This window comes from Oncorhynchus tshawytscha, linkage group LG07 (assembly GCF_018296145.1).
Source record: "Oncorhynchus tshawytscha isolate Ot180627B linkage group LG07, Otsh_v2.0, whole genome shotgun sequence".
Lineage (NCBI taxonomy): Eukaryota > Metazoa > Chordata > Actinopteri > Salmoniformes > Salmonidae > Oncorhynchus > Oncorhynchus tshawytscha.
The window spans coordinates 3,971,638-3,987,605 of NC_056435.1; the positions used below are offsets into that span (position 1 = coordinate 3,971,638).

Here is a 15,968-nt window from a genome sequence, read left to right on the forward strand (position 1 = left end):
CACACTGGCCTTAATCTCTGAGTTCGCAGCTGCCAACGGTGGGTTTGTGTGTGTGTGTGTGTTTGTGTGTCTGTGTGTGTGTGTGTGTGTGTGTGTGTGTGTGTGTCTGTGTGTGTGTGTGTGTGTGTGTGTGTGTGTGTGTGTGTGTGCGTGCGCATGTGGGCATACATATGAGTTGGGACAAATCTGTCCAATTCAGTCATTATGTTGCTCACCTTTGTGTGTGTGTACGTGTTCGTATGCACGCCTGTGTGAAGCCTGGAGCTCAAGTTACACTCCCAGACAAAAGGCCTCTTTCACCCTGCCCTTTATGTGAGGAAACACACACACCGCTCTGTACAAGACAGTTGCCCCTGTTGCGCAGTATTTCATTATTCCCCCCTTTCCTCTCCTGTCTTTCCCTTTTTCCTAGGAATCTGTGGTTTCCCCCCTTCCTCTACACAGACACTCACACTCCCCCAGGCGTGGCTCATTAGCCCATTCTTTAAACAGGTGGGCCATGTTTGGCAGAGACCCCCGACACACACACGCTCACATCACTCATCCTTTCCCTCCCTCTCCCCAGGGAAAACCCTCGGTCCCCTGACCGAATCTCTTATCCAGCCCCAGGCTTCTCTCCGGGCCCAGGAAGCACAAGGCCGGATGGCTGTTGACTCGTCTGTCTGCCTGTAACAAGCAGATATGCATTGTGTCTAAATGGTATTTATGCCTGTAGGGCTCTTCTCTCTTTCTGCCACTCTCTCTGCCTCTTCTTTGTTTGGACTAGACTTGACTATTACCACTTGAGGTTATTTCGGTAATAAGGTTAGGTGGGTGCTGGCGAGGGGGCAGACAGACTGTCTTATCGGATTGGTTTAGGGGATCATCCCCTTGTTAAGTAAGTATGTAGTATCTTATAGAACAGTGTTTAAACACACTCGCCATGTCCTACCTTTTCCATGACACAGACAGACTAGTGGTAATACTACAGAAGGAAGGAAGTAAGGAAGGAAGGAAGAAGGAAGGAAGGAAGGAAGGAAGGAAGGAAGGAAGAAGGAAGGAAGGAAGGAAGGAAGGAAGGAAAGAAGAAGGAAGGAAGGAAGGAAGGAAGGAAGGAAGGAAGGAAGGAAGGAAGGAAGGAAGGAAGGAAGGAAGGAAGGAAGGAAGGAAGGAAAAAAAGAAAGAAAGGACGAGGGGAGGGGAGTAGAGGAAGAGGAGGGGAGGTCTAGAGTGTTTAAATGTTAAATACCTTATCACTCCAATTTCACACTCCCGTCTCCAGCCACAATATGACACACACTAATCCTGGCCTGAGGGAAGGGGTGTGCGTGTGTCACTAACGCCATCTGTCACTCTGGTAACCTCATTAAGCAGTCCTTGATTACCCCAACCTACCTTAAAGCCAGTCAGTCACTCACCTCTCCCCTCCTGCCTTTATCTCCCTCTTCATCCCTAACGCTGTGTGTGTGTGTGTGTGTGTGTGTGTGTGTGTGTGTGTGTGTGTGTGTGTGTGTGTGTGTGTGTGTGTGTGTGTGTGTGTGTGTGTGTGTGTGTGTGTGTGTGTGTGTGTGTGTGTGTGTGTGCGTGCGTGCGTGTGCTGGGGAAATACCTAAAACAAGCTGTTTCTTGCTGCTTGCCTGCCCCAGATACTGAGGTCAAGGGAATCAGTTTACACACACCCTGATGACAAGGGCTGATATCATCAGAATGTACAGCTAGTACATTCCATTGGCTCCGAATCCCACAGTCTGAGAGGCCTGAGGAGAGGAGACAGGCCAAGGGCTTTCCCTAGAAAGAACTACACACACACACACACACACACACATTGATACTTTTCACATACACACATATTTGGTTATGGTTACAGGAATAAATGTTGGCAGTTCACTCTTGCTCTCCCCCTCTCTCTCTCTTCATGTGTAAATATGAGTTTGGATTGACTTATCTCTGCCGCCAAATAAATAAGCAGCTTAATACAACTCCAGCCAGACAGACGGTGTGCGGATGTTTCCCTTTCCTTGCTTAGAGGGGAAATGTCTTTTGACGGTAGGTGAGGACAAAAACGTTTGGGAGAAATGTTTTCTCTGCATATTTCATTTTTTTAATGCAGAATGTTGCAGTGATTTGAGTAAGATAACGAGGATAGAGAGAGAAATAGGAAGAAGACAGGGAGGTAGGATAGAGAGATAAACAGGAAGAAGACAGGGAGGTAGGATAGAGAGAGAAATAGGAAGAAGACAGGGAGGTAGGATAGAGAGATAAACAGGAAGAAGACAGGGAGGTAGGATAGAGAGATAAACAGGAAGAAGACAGGGAGGTAGGATAGAGAGATAAACAGGAAGAAGACAGGGAGGTAGGATAGAGAGATAAACAGGAAGAAGACAGGGAGGTAGGATAGAGAGAGAAATAGGAAGAAGACAGGGAGGTAGGATAGAGAGAGAAATAGGAAGAAGACAGGGAGGTAGGATAGAGAGATAAACAGGAAGAAGACAGGGAGGTAGGATAGAGAGATAAACAGGAAGAAGACAGGGAGGTAGGATAGAGAGATAAACAGGAAGAAGACAGGGAGGTAGGATAGAGAGATAAACAGGAAGAAGACAGGGAGGTAGGAGAGAGAGATAAACAGGAAGAAGACAGGGAGGTAGGATAGAGAGATAAACAGGAAGGAGACAGGGAGGTAGGATAGAGAGATAAACAGGAAGAAGACAGGGAAGAAGACAGGGAGGTAGGATAGAGAGATAAACAGGTAGGATAGAGAGATAAACAGGAAGAAGACAGGGAGGTAGGAGAGAGAGATAAACAGGAAGAAGACAGGGAGGTAGGATAGAGAGATAAACAGGAAGGAGACAGGGAGGTAGGATAGAGAGATAAATAGGAAGAAGACAGGGGTAGGTAGGATAAACAGAGAAGACAGGGAGGTAAATAAACAGGAAGAAGACAGGGAGGTAGGATAGAGAGATAAACAGGAAGAAGACAGGGAGGTAGGATAGAGAGATAAACAGGAAGAAGACAGGGAGGTAGGATAGAGAGATAAACAGGAAGAAGACAGGGAGGTAGGATAGAGAGATAAACAGGAAGGAGACAGGGAGGTAGGATAGAGAGATAAATAGGAAGAAGACAGGGAGGTAGGATAGAGAGATAAATAGGAAGAAGATAGGGAGGTAGGATAGAAAGTGAGATGAGAGGATGGAGGGAGAGAAGGATAAAGAAGGAGGGAGGATAGAGAGAAAGGAAAAGGAAGGGGATGGAGAGATAAGAGAGTGGGGATTGAGGGTGAGGAGAAGGAGAAGGATGAAGAGGGATGGAGAATAAAGTGAGAGAGAAAGAAAGGGAGACAGGGAGAGGAGGGAGGAGAGCAAGAGAGAAGCCAGAGGTTTGTGTTCTGGAGCAGGAAGCTGAGATTTCCACAGGAGACAAGCCCTGTGTGTTTCCTTAAGATAACATGGAGACCTGCACTGGTAGAATACACACACACATACACACACACTCCAGTAGCTGATCCCACTGCAGGTGGCTTCAAGCCAGGGTTGAAAGCGGATATTTTTTCCTTTATATTATTATACAACAAAGACAACAACATTGCATATATGCATTTCTTTATTTCGTTGCGTTTCTTTTGTAGCTGGTGATATGGCTGAGCCTTCTGATGGCTTTTCTCATTAGAACAGAAGCCATAACTTTGATAAATCACTCTGGCTCCTGGCCTCCACTGCTCTCACTGGATTACAAAACTAATTGAACATTCTTCAACTTCACCCACTCTTTCTCTCTTCATATTTCTCTCTCTTTCTCCTTCTCTTTCTTTGCTACATTCTCTAGCTCACGTTCTCTAACGTTCTCAGTCAATATACAGTGTGTGTGTGTGTGTGTGTGTGTGTGTGTGTGTGTGTGTGTGTGTGTGTGTGTGTGTGTGTGTGTGTGTGTGTGTGCCCATTCCATAGATTCCTGTCGGGAGCTCTGAGTTATCTCTAGACATTGATGATGTGATACAACCAGTAGAACAGGATGAGGAGTGTCTCTACACCACGATGGGGTAAACTCAATAACTCATCACAGGAAAAACATCCTCTCTCTCATGGGCACACACACACACACACACCCACACACAGGTCTGTCAGGTGGCTCAGTGGGGTTCGTCTTCCTCTAGTGTATCAACCCTGCTGTTGAGAGATGACTCATACTGCATCAGGGGATGGTGTGTGTGTGTGTGTGTGTGTGTGTGTGTGTGTGTGTGTGTGTGTGTGTGTGTGTGTGTGTGTGTGTGTGTGTGTGTGTGTGTGTGTGAGAGAGAGAGAGAGAGAGAGAGACAGAGAGAGAGAGAGAGATTGTGTGTGAGGGTGTTTGTACTGTGATGTGCCTGTGCCAGCAGATTCCTGCACCGTAGCCTGAACACTGACCCTAGCCAATCTGTCTGTCTCTCTCTCTCCCCCCCCTCTCTCTCACTCTTCCCCCTCCAACCCCTCTCTCTCTCTTCCCCCTCTCTCCCCTCTCTCCCCGCTCACTCTCCCCCTCTCTCCCTCCCCTCTCTCTTCCCTCTCTCTCTCTCTCTTCCCTCTCTCTCTCCCCCTCTCTCTCTTCCCCTCTCTCTCTCACCCCCTCTCTCTACCCCCTCTCTCTCCCCTCCTCCCTCTCTCTCTCCCTCCCCTCCCCTCCTCTCTCTCTCCCCCTCTCTCTCTCTCTCCCCCTCTTTCTCTCTCCCCCTCTCTTTTCTCTTCCCTCTCTCTCTCCCCTCCTCCTCTCCCCTCTCCCCCCCTCTCTCTCTACCCCTCTCTCTCCCCTCTCTCTCTCCCCTCCTCCTCTCCCCCCTCTCTCCCCTCTCTCTCTACCCTCCTCTCTCTCTCTTCCCCCTGGTTCCAATGAGTTTTATTTCCCAGGGATCTAAACCATAGTAACAAACCATTGAAACACTGCCACCCTTGGGCTATTTGTGGAACTACACAGTATGTTATATCAGTTCATCCAGTATGTCTAACCTCTCCCTCATCCCTCTTCTCTCTCCTCTTTTAGGAAATTCTACTACATAACCCTCTTAAGGGACCCAGTGTCTCGGTACCTCAGCGAATGGAGACACGTCCAGAGGGGCGCGACGTGGAAGACCTCATTACACATGTGTGACGGACGAACCCCTACGCCGGAGGAACTACCAGCCTGCTACGAGGGTTCTGATTGGTCAGGATGTACCTTGCAGCAGTTCATGGACTGTCCTTATAACCTGGCCAATAACAGACAGGTGAGAGACTAATAAATGGACACACACACACACACACACATTTGGATAGAATAGACTTTTAGAATAGACTTTTATGGTCCACACAATGTTGAAATGTACTAACCTCCCCTTACCTTTTCCTATAGGTTCGTATGCTAGCGGACCTGAGCCTGGTAGGCTGCTACAACATGTCTACAGTCCCAGAGCAGAGGCGTTCTCAGCTGTTATTAGACTCCGCTAAGAAGAACCTGAGGGACATGGCCTTCTTCGGCCTGACAGAGTACCAGAGGAAAACCCAGTTCCTGTTTGAACGTACCTTCAGACTGAGGTTCATACGACCCTTTATGCAATACAACAGCACCAGAGCGGCCGGAGTGGATTTGGACAACACTACGGTGTGTGTGTGTGTGTGTGTGTGTGTGTGTGTGTGTGTGTGTGTGTGTGTGTGTGTTGCCATTTGGAACATGTTATCACACCAGGATACTGTGCTGTTTTCAGAGTTTTCCACCATATATTGGCTGTACTTGGTTGTTAAATTGTTGAACCAAGTTGAACAGACAATTCCCCACCACCCACAGATGTTTGCATCAGGACTGTCAGCTGACACCCTCCCTCCCTCTCTGTACTCCAGGTGCAGCGCATCGAGGAGCTGAATGAGCTGGACATGGAGTTGTATGATTACGCCAGAGACCTGTTCCAGCAGAGATACCAATACACCAGGCAGCAGGAACGACGGCTGCAACGACTCAGGACCCACAACCAGAACCACAACGGTCAGGGGCTAGGTGTCGAGGGTCAAGGGCTGGGAGTGGGCCTGTGGCCTTCTAGATCCAAACTAACCCCTGGACCAGGAGAGGGAGAAGTGGAGGACCCAGAGGATGGGGAGGTGGGAGGGAGGTTACCGACGGAAGACTATATGAACCAGATAATTAAGCGTTGGTAACGCACACACACTCATCGGAGGTTAGAGGTCAGGGGTGAAAGTGTATAGGGTAGTTATGGAGACTGAAGTAGAGGAATGGATTGAATGTCGCTGATAACCGACTTTCATCGTTCCCTCTCTCTCGCTCTCCCTTGCCTCCTCTCTCCCTTGCCTCCTCTCTCTCTGGTCACGTAAAGTGTGCGGTGGAAAAAACTATAGTGGTGAAACTCCCAGAAATCCCTTGAAAAGGACCTCTTTACTTCCTGGATGTATAGCTCCAATCAGAGAGCAGAGCTTTGAACTATTGGACAGAAAGTTTTCCTTTGGCTGAGCTGAACCAAGAAAATGCAAAATGTAACATTTACAGAAAAAAGTCTACGTAAAGCAAGAGTTGGACTCTGTGTAAAGCTTGTTGCCTGGAAATCAGCCACCATTTCAGACATGAAAATTGGGGCGGCAGGGTCGCCTAATGGTTAGAGTGTGTTGGGACTAGTAACCAAGATCGAATCCCTGAGCTGACAAGGTAAAATTCTGTCGTTCTGCCCCTGGACAAGGCAGCTAACCCACTGTTCCTAGGCCGTCATTGAAAATAACAATTTGTTCTTAACTGACTTGCCTAGTTAAATAAATGAACATGTGTCTTAATGGCACAATTCTCATTTTAGAACTACTATGTTTATTATTATATCGTTTTTATGTGTTTTTTTAAAAGCAGCATTGTGATGACACTGAGACCAATGTTACTGCCTAAAGAAAGTGATTCTTTTATTTGTATGTTTTTTTAAAGGAAATGTAACCGATAGATGGACGTACCATGGACCAGAGCCATTATTTTAAAATGATGGGGACGTTATGCATATATGTGTGTAGACAACTGGGTAGCAATCCATCCAAATTACATTCTATTCCCTTTGTGGGGCACTACTTCCATTCCAACACCCTATTATTCCTTATGTAGTGTGCTACTTCTGGCGCCCTATTCCCTATATAGTGCACTACTTTTCATCAGATCCCTATGTGGCCCTATAAGAAATAGGGTGTGGTTTGAGACGTGACCATGGATGTGATGAATGTTAGAGTTGATCTGATGCAGTGTAAATGGAACTGAGCCCAACCCTACTTCTGATTGGTAGTTAGTGCCTCTCAGGACAGGCATGATGACTATTAGACCTACCTGATATTTCAGGCTCACACCACTTTTTTGACTACTTTTCCACTGTGTTTCTGTGTGTGTCTCTCTGTGTGCACATACACATGTAAATAGTGTAAATAGTGTGTATGCGTTTGTAATTATCCTGTGTGATTGTGTGTGAGATAGAGAGAATTGCAGTAGCTTTGCTGTGTGATTGACTTGCTATATGACCAATCTCTTACCATAGTGTTAGAGGCCTGAAGGGGAACCCTTTTCATGTATTCTTAACATGGAGGGAGAGACACACTCACACAGAGACGAATGCTTGAGGTAGATGTTTCCCTTAACCGTAGGTCACCTTGATATCTGCCTCTGTGTCACTCCCCTTCCCATGTCCAAAATAACACACACACACACACACACTACAGCACTACTCAGCGATGGTAACGCTTTTGGAGTCCCTCAAACTCAAATTATACCAGGCCATACTGCTATAAACTTTCTTTACATTCTTATCGCTTACACTAGTGTCTTAAATATTTCCGTTGAATGAAATTGAATATTTCCCATCACAAACGTTTACTTCCTGTGTGTCTCAACTCGTTTTTTGAATGTTCTGCCGATGGTGTCCCGTTCCCACTATCAGCGTCATTCAGGAAATGATCTTATGATTTGCAATAACGGATCATCAAACCACTAATTAAAATATTCCATTTTTGAAAAACTGCCCCTTGTTTTTGTGTTATTTCCAACATTGGTTCACTCATATACTGTGTGTTATATGTTATACTTTCTCTCTCTAGTTCTTTTTCCCATTCTCTCTCACACACACACAGTAAAACTGCAGAACCGTGACCTCAGAACACAGCCGGTTCCCTCTTAATGACAGCCTTGGTCCTGTCAACACTGATCTACTGTCTAATTCAATCGACACACACGTGAACACACACCTCCATCCAAGGCCAGCCGGAACAGCCTGTGGCTTGAGTGGAGGGGAGTAAATTACACTTCATGTCCTTGGTGGATTGAGGAGAGGAAGAGGAAGAGTGGGTGGGTTAGAGGGAGCCAGGTGAGGCAGAGTGGGTAAGGGATCAAGTAGAGTCAAGTCATTAGAGGTGAGGTGTAAATAACAACACTTGATGCCCTTCATGGAGCAAGGATAGGAGAGGGAGCCAGGGAAGAGCAGTTATAAGGAGAGGGAGCCAGTTGTAAGGATAGGAGAGGGAGCCAGGGAAGAGCAGTTATAAGGAGAAGGGAAGAGCAGTTATAAGAAGAGCAGTTATAAGGAGAGGGAGCCAGGGAAGAGCAGTTATAAGGAGAGGGTGCCAGGGAAGAGCAGTTATAAGGAGAGGGAGCCAGGGAAGAGCAGTTATAATGAGAGGCCAGGGAAGAGCAGTTATAATGAGGGAAGAGCAGTTATAATGAGAGGGAGCCAGGGAAGAGCAGTTATAAGGAGAGGGAGCCAGGGAAGAGCAGTTATAAGGAGAGGGAGCCAGGGAAGAGCAGTTATAAGGAGAGGGAGCCAGGGAAGAGCAGTTATAAGGAGAGCGAGCCAGGGAAGAGCAGTTATAAGGACAGGAGAGGGAGCCAGTTATAAGGACAGGAGAGGGAGCTAGGGAAGAGCAGTTATAAGGAGAGGAGAGGGAACCAGGGAAGAGCAGTTATAAGGACAGGAGAGGGAACCAGGGAAGAGCAGTTATAAGGACAGGAGAGGGAACCAGGGAAGAGCAGTTATAAGGACAGGAGAGGGAACCAGGGAAGAGCAGTTATAAGGACAGGAGAGGGAACCAGGGAAGAGCAGTTATAAGGACAGGAGAGGGAACCAGGGAAGAGCAGTTATAAGGACAGGAGAGGGAACCAGGGAAGAGCAGTTATAAGGACAGGAGAGGGAACCAGGGAAGAGCAGTTATAAGGACAGGAGAGGGAACCAGGGAAGAGCAGTTATAAGGACAGGAGAGGGAGCCAGGGAAGAGCAGTTATAAGGACAGGAGAGGGAGCCAGGGCAGCCTCATGATTAATATTTTTTTTAAACATTTTTTATTTAACCTTTATTTAACCTTTATTTAACTAGGCAAGTCAGTTAAGAACAAATTCTTATTTACAATGACGGCCTAACACAGACAACACTGGGCCAATTGTGCGCCACCCTATGGGACTACCAATCACAGCCAGATGTGATAAAGCCTGGATTCGAACCAGGTACTATAGTAACACCTCTTGCACTGAGATCCAGTGCCTTAGACCACTGTGCCACTCAGGAGCCCAACATTGCAACCTAGTGATCATTGATTGATTGATTTTATTTGCCAGTTTAAAAAAACACAAGAATACGTACATTTGAAAAACAATAAAGGGGAAGTCAGAGACTTATTTCCATTGTAGCCCCAAAAAGGGCACTGACCTCTGACAACACAGGGCTGGACAATATTTCCCTGGATAGAGAGTACATGGTGGACTATACTAAACTCCATGTCTATGATCTCTGATTGGCCCTTTGTGTCAATACACACAGACCCTGGCTCACTGTCATTCCAAGAGCAGACAAGTAAAACCAGCAGTAATGGGTGAGATGCAGCAGACTGGAATACAAGAGATAATACAAGAGATAATACAAGAGATAATACAAGAGATGCAGCAGGCTGGAATACAAGAGATAATAAAAGAGATAATACAAGAGATAATACAAGAGATAATACAAGAGATGCAGCAGGCTGGAATACAAGAGATAATAAAAGAGATAATACAAGAGATAATACAAGAGATGCAGCAGACTGGAATACAAGAGATAATAAAAGAGATAATACAAGATATAATACAAGAGATGCAGCGGACTGGAATACAAGATATAATACAAGAGATAATACAAGAGATAATAAAAGAGATAATACAAGATATAATACAAGAGATGCAGCGGACTGGAATACAAGAGATAATAAAAGAGATAATACAAGAGATAATAAAAAAGAGAGATAATACAAGATATAATACAAGAGATGCAGCGGACTGGAATACAAGATATAATACAAGAGATAATACAAGAGATAATAAAAGAGATAATACAAGATATAATACAAGAGATGCAGCGGACTGGAATACAAGATATAATACAAGAGATAATACAAGAGATAATAAAAGAGATAATACAAGATATAATACAAGAGATGCAGCGGACTGGAATACAAGATATAATACAAGATATAATACAAGAGATAATACAAGAGATAATACAAGAGATGCAGCAGGCTGGAATACAAGATATAATACAAGAGATGCAGCGGACTGGAATACAAGAGATAATGGCTTAGGAGCAACTCTCCTATCTATCACGTGTGGATTCTTCTAAAGGACAGTGAAAGACGGGCCATACCGTGACTCATCTCATCAGGGCCCCAGCCATCCTACGAGGTCGAGGCTAAATCGTACCCCTGTGACAGCGAGTTTATAGTGGGTCCTTATAAAGAACATAGCCCAGAGTCTGTGTCTGTATTGCTCGTTAACGTCAAATAAATATACAGTAGAGCCCCACTGACGCCCAGAGATGTATACTGTCCAGTCTATCTGGCCATGACCCATGGCTTGCCCTCTTGGACCCTCGGTTGAATTACCATTAATCAGACATTTATGGACACACACACACACCTAACGGGAAAGCAGATGTGGGTTCGGCTGAGTCAATGGAAGCTATATGGATTACAAGAGATCAAATCAAATCAAATTTTATTTGTCACATACACATGGTTAGCAGATGTTAATGCGAGTGTAGCGAAATGCTTGTGCTTCTAGTTCCGACAATGCAGTAATAACGAACAAGTAATCTAACTAACAATTCCAAAAAAACTACTGTCTTATACACAGTGTAAGGGGATAAAGAATATGTACATAAGGATATATGAATGAGTGATGGTACAGAGCAGCATAGGCAAGATACAGTAGATGATATCGAGTACAGTATATACATATGAGATGAGTATGTAAACCAAGTGGCATAGTTCAAGTGGCTAGTGATACATGTATTACATAAGGATGCAGTCGATGATATAGAGTACAGTATCTACGTATGCATATGAGATGAATAATGTAGGGTAAGTAACATTATATAAGGTAGCATTGTTTAAAGTGGCTAGTGATATATTTACATCATTTCCCATCAATTCCCATTATTAAAGTGGCTGGAGTAGAGTCAGTGTCATTGACAGTGTGTTGGCAGTAGCCACTCAATGTTAGTGGTGGCTGTTTAACAGTCTGATGGCCTTGAGATAGAAGCTGTTTTTCAGTCTCTCGGTCCCAGCTTTGATGCACCTGTACTGACCTCGCCTTCTGGATGACAGCGGGGTGAACAGGCAGTGGCTCGGGTGGTTGATGTCCTTGAGGATCTTTATGGCCTTCCTGTAGCATCGGGTGGTGTAGGTGTCCTGGAGGGCAGGTAGTTTGCCCCCGGTGATGCGTTGTGCAGACCTCACTACCCTCTGGAGAGCCTTACGGTTGAGGGCGGTGCAGTTGCCATACCAGGCGGTGATACAGCCCGCCAGGATGCTCTCGATTGTGCATCTGTAGAAGTTTGTGAGTGCTTTTGGTGACAAGCCGAATTTCTTCAGCCTCCTGAGGTTGAAGAGGCGCTGCTGCGCCTTCCTCACGATGCTGTCTGTCTGAGTGGACCAATTCAGTTTGTCTGTGATGTGTATGCCGAGGAACTTAAAACTTGCTACCCTCTCCACTACTGTTCCATCGATGTGGATGGGGGGGTGTTCCCTCTGCTGTTTCCTGAAGTCCACAATCATCTCCTTAGTTTTGTTGACGTTGAGTGTGAGGTTATTTTCCTGACACCTCACTCCGAGGGCCCTCACCTCCTCCCTGTAGGCCGTCTCGTCGTTGTTGGTAATCAAGCCTACCACTGTTGTGTCGTCCGCAAACTTGATGATTGAGTTGGAGGCGTGCATGGCCACGCAGTCGTGGGTGAACAGGGAGTACAGGAGAGGGCTCAGAACGCACCCTTGTGGGGCCCCAGTGTTGAGGATCAGCGGGGAGGAGATGTTGTTGCCTACCCTCACCACCTGGGGGCGGCCCGTCAGGAAGTCCAGAACCCAGTTGCACAGGGCGGGGTCGAGACCCAGGGTCTCGAGCTTGATGACGAGCTTGGAGGGTACTATGGTGTTGAATGCCGAGCTGTAGTCGATGAACAGCATTCTCACATAGGTATTCCTCTTGTCCAGATGGGTTAGGGCAGTGTGCAGTGTGGTTGAGATTGCATCGTCTGTGGACCTATTTGGGCGGTAAGCAAATTGGAGTGGGTCTAGGGTGTCAGGTAGGGTGGAGGTGATATGGTCCTTGACTAGTCTCTCAAAGCACTTCATGATGACGGATGTGAGTGCTACGGGGCGGTAGTCGTTTAGCTCAGTTACCTTAGCTTTCTTGGAAACAGGAACAATGGTGGCCCTCTTGAAGCATGTGGGAACAGCAGACTGGTATAGGGATTGATTGAATATGTCCGTAAACACACCGGCCAGCTGGTCTGCGCATGCTCTGAGGGCGCGGCTGGGGATGCCGTCTGGGCCTGCAGCCTTGCGAGGGTTAACACGTTTAAATGTCTTACTCACTTCGGCTGCAGTGAAGGAGAGACCGCATGTTTTCGTTGCAGGCCGTGTCAGTGGCACTGTATTGTCCTCAAAGCGGGCAAAAAATTATTTAGTCTGCCTGGGAGCAAGACATCCTGGTCCGTGACTGGGCTGGGTTTCTTCCTGTAGTCCGTGATTGACTGTAGACCCTGCCACATGCCTCTTGTGTCTGAGCCGTTGAATTGAGATTCTACTTTGTCTCTGTACTGGCGCTTAGCTTGTTTGATAGCCTTGCGGAGGGAATAGCTGCACTGTTTGTATTCAGTCATGTTACCAGACACCTTGCCCTGATTAAAAGCAGTGGTTCGTGCCTTAAGTTTCACACAAATGCTGCCATCAATCCAAGGTTTCTGGTTAGGGAATGTTTTAATCGTTGCTATGGGAACGACATCTTCAACGCACCGTTCTAATGAACTCGCACACCGAATCAGCGTATTCGTCAATGTTGTTGTCTGATGCAATACGAAACATCTCCCAGTCCACGTGATGAAAGCAGTCTTGGAGTGTGGAGTCAGCTTGGTCGGACCAGCGTTGGACAGACCTCAGCGTGGGAGCCTCTTGTTTTAGTTTCTGTCTGTAGGCAGGGATCAACAAAATGGAGTCGTGGTCAGCTTTTCCGAAAGGGGGGCGGGGCAGGGCCTTATATGCGTTGCGGAAGTTAGAGTAACAATGATCCAGGGTCTTTCCACCCCTGGTTGCGCAATCGATATGCTGATAAAATTTAGGGAGTCTTGTTTTCAGATTAGCCTTGTTAAAATCCCCAGCTACAATGAATGCAGCCTCCGGATAAATCGTTTCCAGTTTTCAGAGAGTTAAATAAAGTTCGTTCAGAGCCATCGATGTGTCTGCTTGGGGGGATATATACGGCTGTGATTATAATCGAAGAGAATTCTCTTGGTAGATAATGCCTACATTTGATTGTGAGGAATTCTAAATCAGGTGAACAGAAGGATTTGAGTTCCTGTATGTTTCTGTCATCACACCATGTCACGTTAGTCATAAGGCATACGCCCCCGCCCCTCTTCTTACCAGAAAGATGTTCCTTTCTGTCCGCACGATGCGTGGAGAAACCCGCTGGCTGCACCGCTTCGGATAGCGTCTCTCCGGTTAGCCATGTTTCCGTGAAGCAGAGAACGTTACAGTCTCTGATGTCCCTCTGGAATGCTACCCTTGCTCGGATTTCATCAACCTTGTTGTCAAGAGACTGGACATTGGCGAGAAGAATGCTAGGGAGTGGTGCACGGTGTGCCCGTCTCCAGAGTCTGACCAGAAGACCGCTTCGTTTCCCTCTTTTTCTGAGTCGTTTTTTTGGGTTGCTGCATGGAATCCACTCCGTTACACTGGTTGTAAAGGCAGAACACAGGATCCGCATCGCGAAAAACATATTCTTGGTCGTACTGATGGTGAGTTGACGCTGATCTTATATTCAGTAGTTCTTCTCGGCTGTATGTAATGAAACCTAAGATGACCTGGGGTACTAGTGTAAGAAATAACACGTAAAAAAACAAAAAACTGCATAGTTTCCTAGGAACGCGAAGCGAGGCGGCCATCTCTGTCGGCGCCGGAAGAGATGGGCCGTAACGTTCTTCTCTTATATGTGATTTAATATGTTGAATAATATTAACATGATATGCCAATATATCATCAATAACTGGGACCAGTCAGTATTAATACCAAATACAACTGCCTCCTACTCCTCGCTACAGGTTCATGTTAATGATAGTGTTCCCCGCTTCACTAGTGGGGAATTAGCTTCATGTTGGGGACCTCTCCTCACCCCCATTATACTGACATGGAGACTTTAATTAGCAAGGTCTCACATGAAACCAAAGACTCACAGACACACAGTAGAGTGTGTTAATATTAATGTGAGTGAGTTTAATTGGGGTTGTTTGCACAGGCCTGGTCCTGTGTGTAACCTATAAAATGGCAGTCGTGCGAGGTGCGACAGCAGCCAGGGAGAACGCTGACCTCCCACCCCAGGGATGCCATGTTGTATTTGACCCCAAAGATGACAGCCACCTCCCATAATTCATCTGGTGACATCACCTTTCTGACAGACAAACGGCCCCTGTGGGGAGTGTGTGTGCGCGTGCATTTGTGCATTTGTGTGTTTGTGGGGGAGGAGGGCATGTGTGGTGTGTGTATTGGTGTGTGTGAAGGTCAGGTCTGACAGGATAATTAATGGACCAGCTCTTTGTTGTATTAATATTAGATCAAACCATTGAGCTAGTACAGTCCCTCAGGAACTGACCCTCTCTCCTCTGTCATTTCTAAAGCAGACGGGGTGCAGACTGCAGTCCGGTTACCTAACCTTCCTACAGCTGGTGGCCTGGTGCAGTCGCAATAACCTGTAGATTATGTACATGTCTTTGTCAATATTCTGTCTGTATATTTTTTTCTATTGCTAGCAGCAGCACTTTACTAAGTCAAATTCTGATATGTGAAAATATACTTGGCAAATGAAGGTGATTCTGATGTGTGCACCATAGAGAGCCCAAAAGCCTGTTTTAGCATGGAGTGTGTGTGTGTGTGTGTGTGTGTGTGTGTGTGTGTGTGTGTGTGTGTGTGTGTGTGTGTGTGTGTGTGTGTGTGTGTGTGTGCAAAGTCTGGGACCAGAAGGCTCCTGAACAGCTTCTACCTCCAAGCCATAAGACTGCTGAACCAGTTAATCAAATGACTACCCTGACAATCTACATTGACCCCCTTTTTATTTGCGCTGACTCTATGCACACTCACTGGACTCTACCCACACACTCACACATACTACACTGACACTCAAACACACACAAGACTACATACGCTCACACACACACAAAACATCCACACACACATGCATATTGACGCCACACACACAACCAAACTTTCACACTCTTCACATATGCTGCTGCTGCTCTGTTTATTATCTTTCCTGATTGCCTTGTCACTTTCACCCCTACCTACATGTACATATTACCTCAATCACCTCAACTATCTCATACCCCTGCACATTGACTCAGTAGTGGTACTCCTTGTATATAGTCTCATTATTGTTATTTGATTGTGTTAATATTTAGTTTTTTGATAATTTGTCTTTCTTTTTAACTTTTTAACTGAAGGACTTGAAAACAAAGC

The 15,968-nt window shown here is 46.1% G+C and overlaps 1 protein-coding gene across 1 annotated transcript in view; it reads left to right on the forward strand.

Moving 5' to 3' along the window:
* LOC112253703 (heparan-sulfate 6-O-sulfotransferase 1-A-like) overlaps positions 1-7,969 on the forward strand; it is a 22,514-nt gene extending 14,545 nt beyond the window's left edge. Inside the window, exons 2-4 of the mRNA XM_042323918.1 lie at positions 4,987-5,209; positions 5,335-5,583; positions 5,820-7,969. Of these exons, the coding sequence (XP_042179852.1) occupies positions 4,987-5,209; positions 5,335-5,583; positions 5,820-6,131 (784 nt within the window). The 3' untranslated portion in view covers positions 6,132-7,969. The remainder of the gene's footprint in view (positions 1-4,986; positions 5,210-5,334; positions 5,584-5,819) is intronic.
* The last annotated feature ends 7,999 nt before the right edge of the window (positions 7,970-15,968 follow it).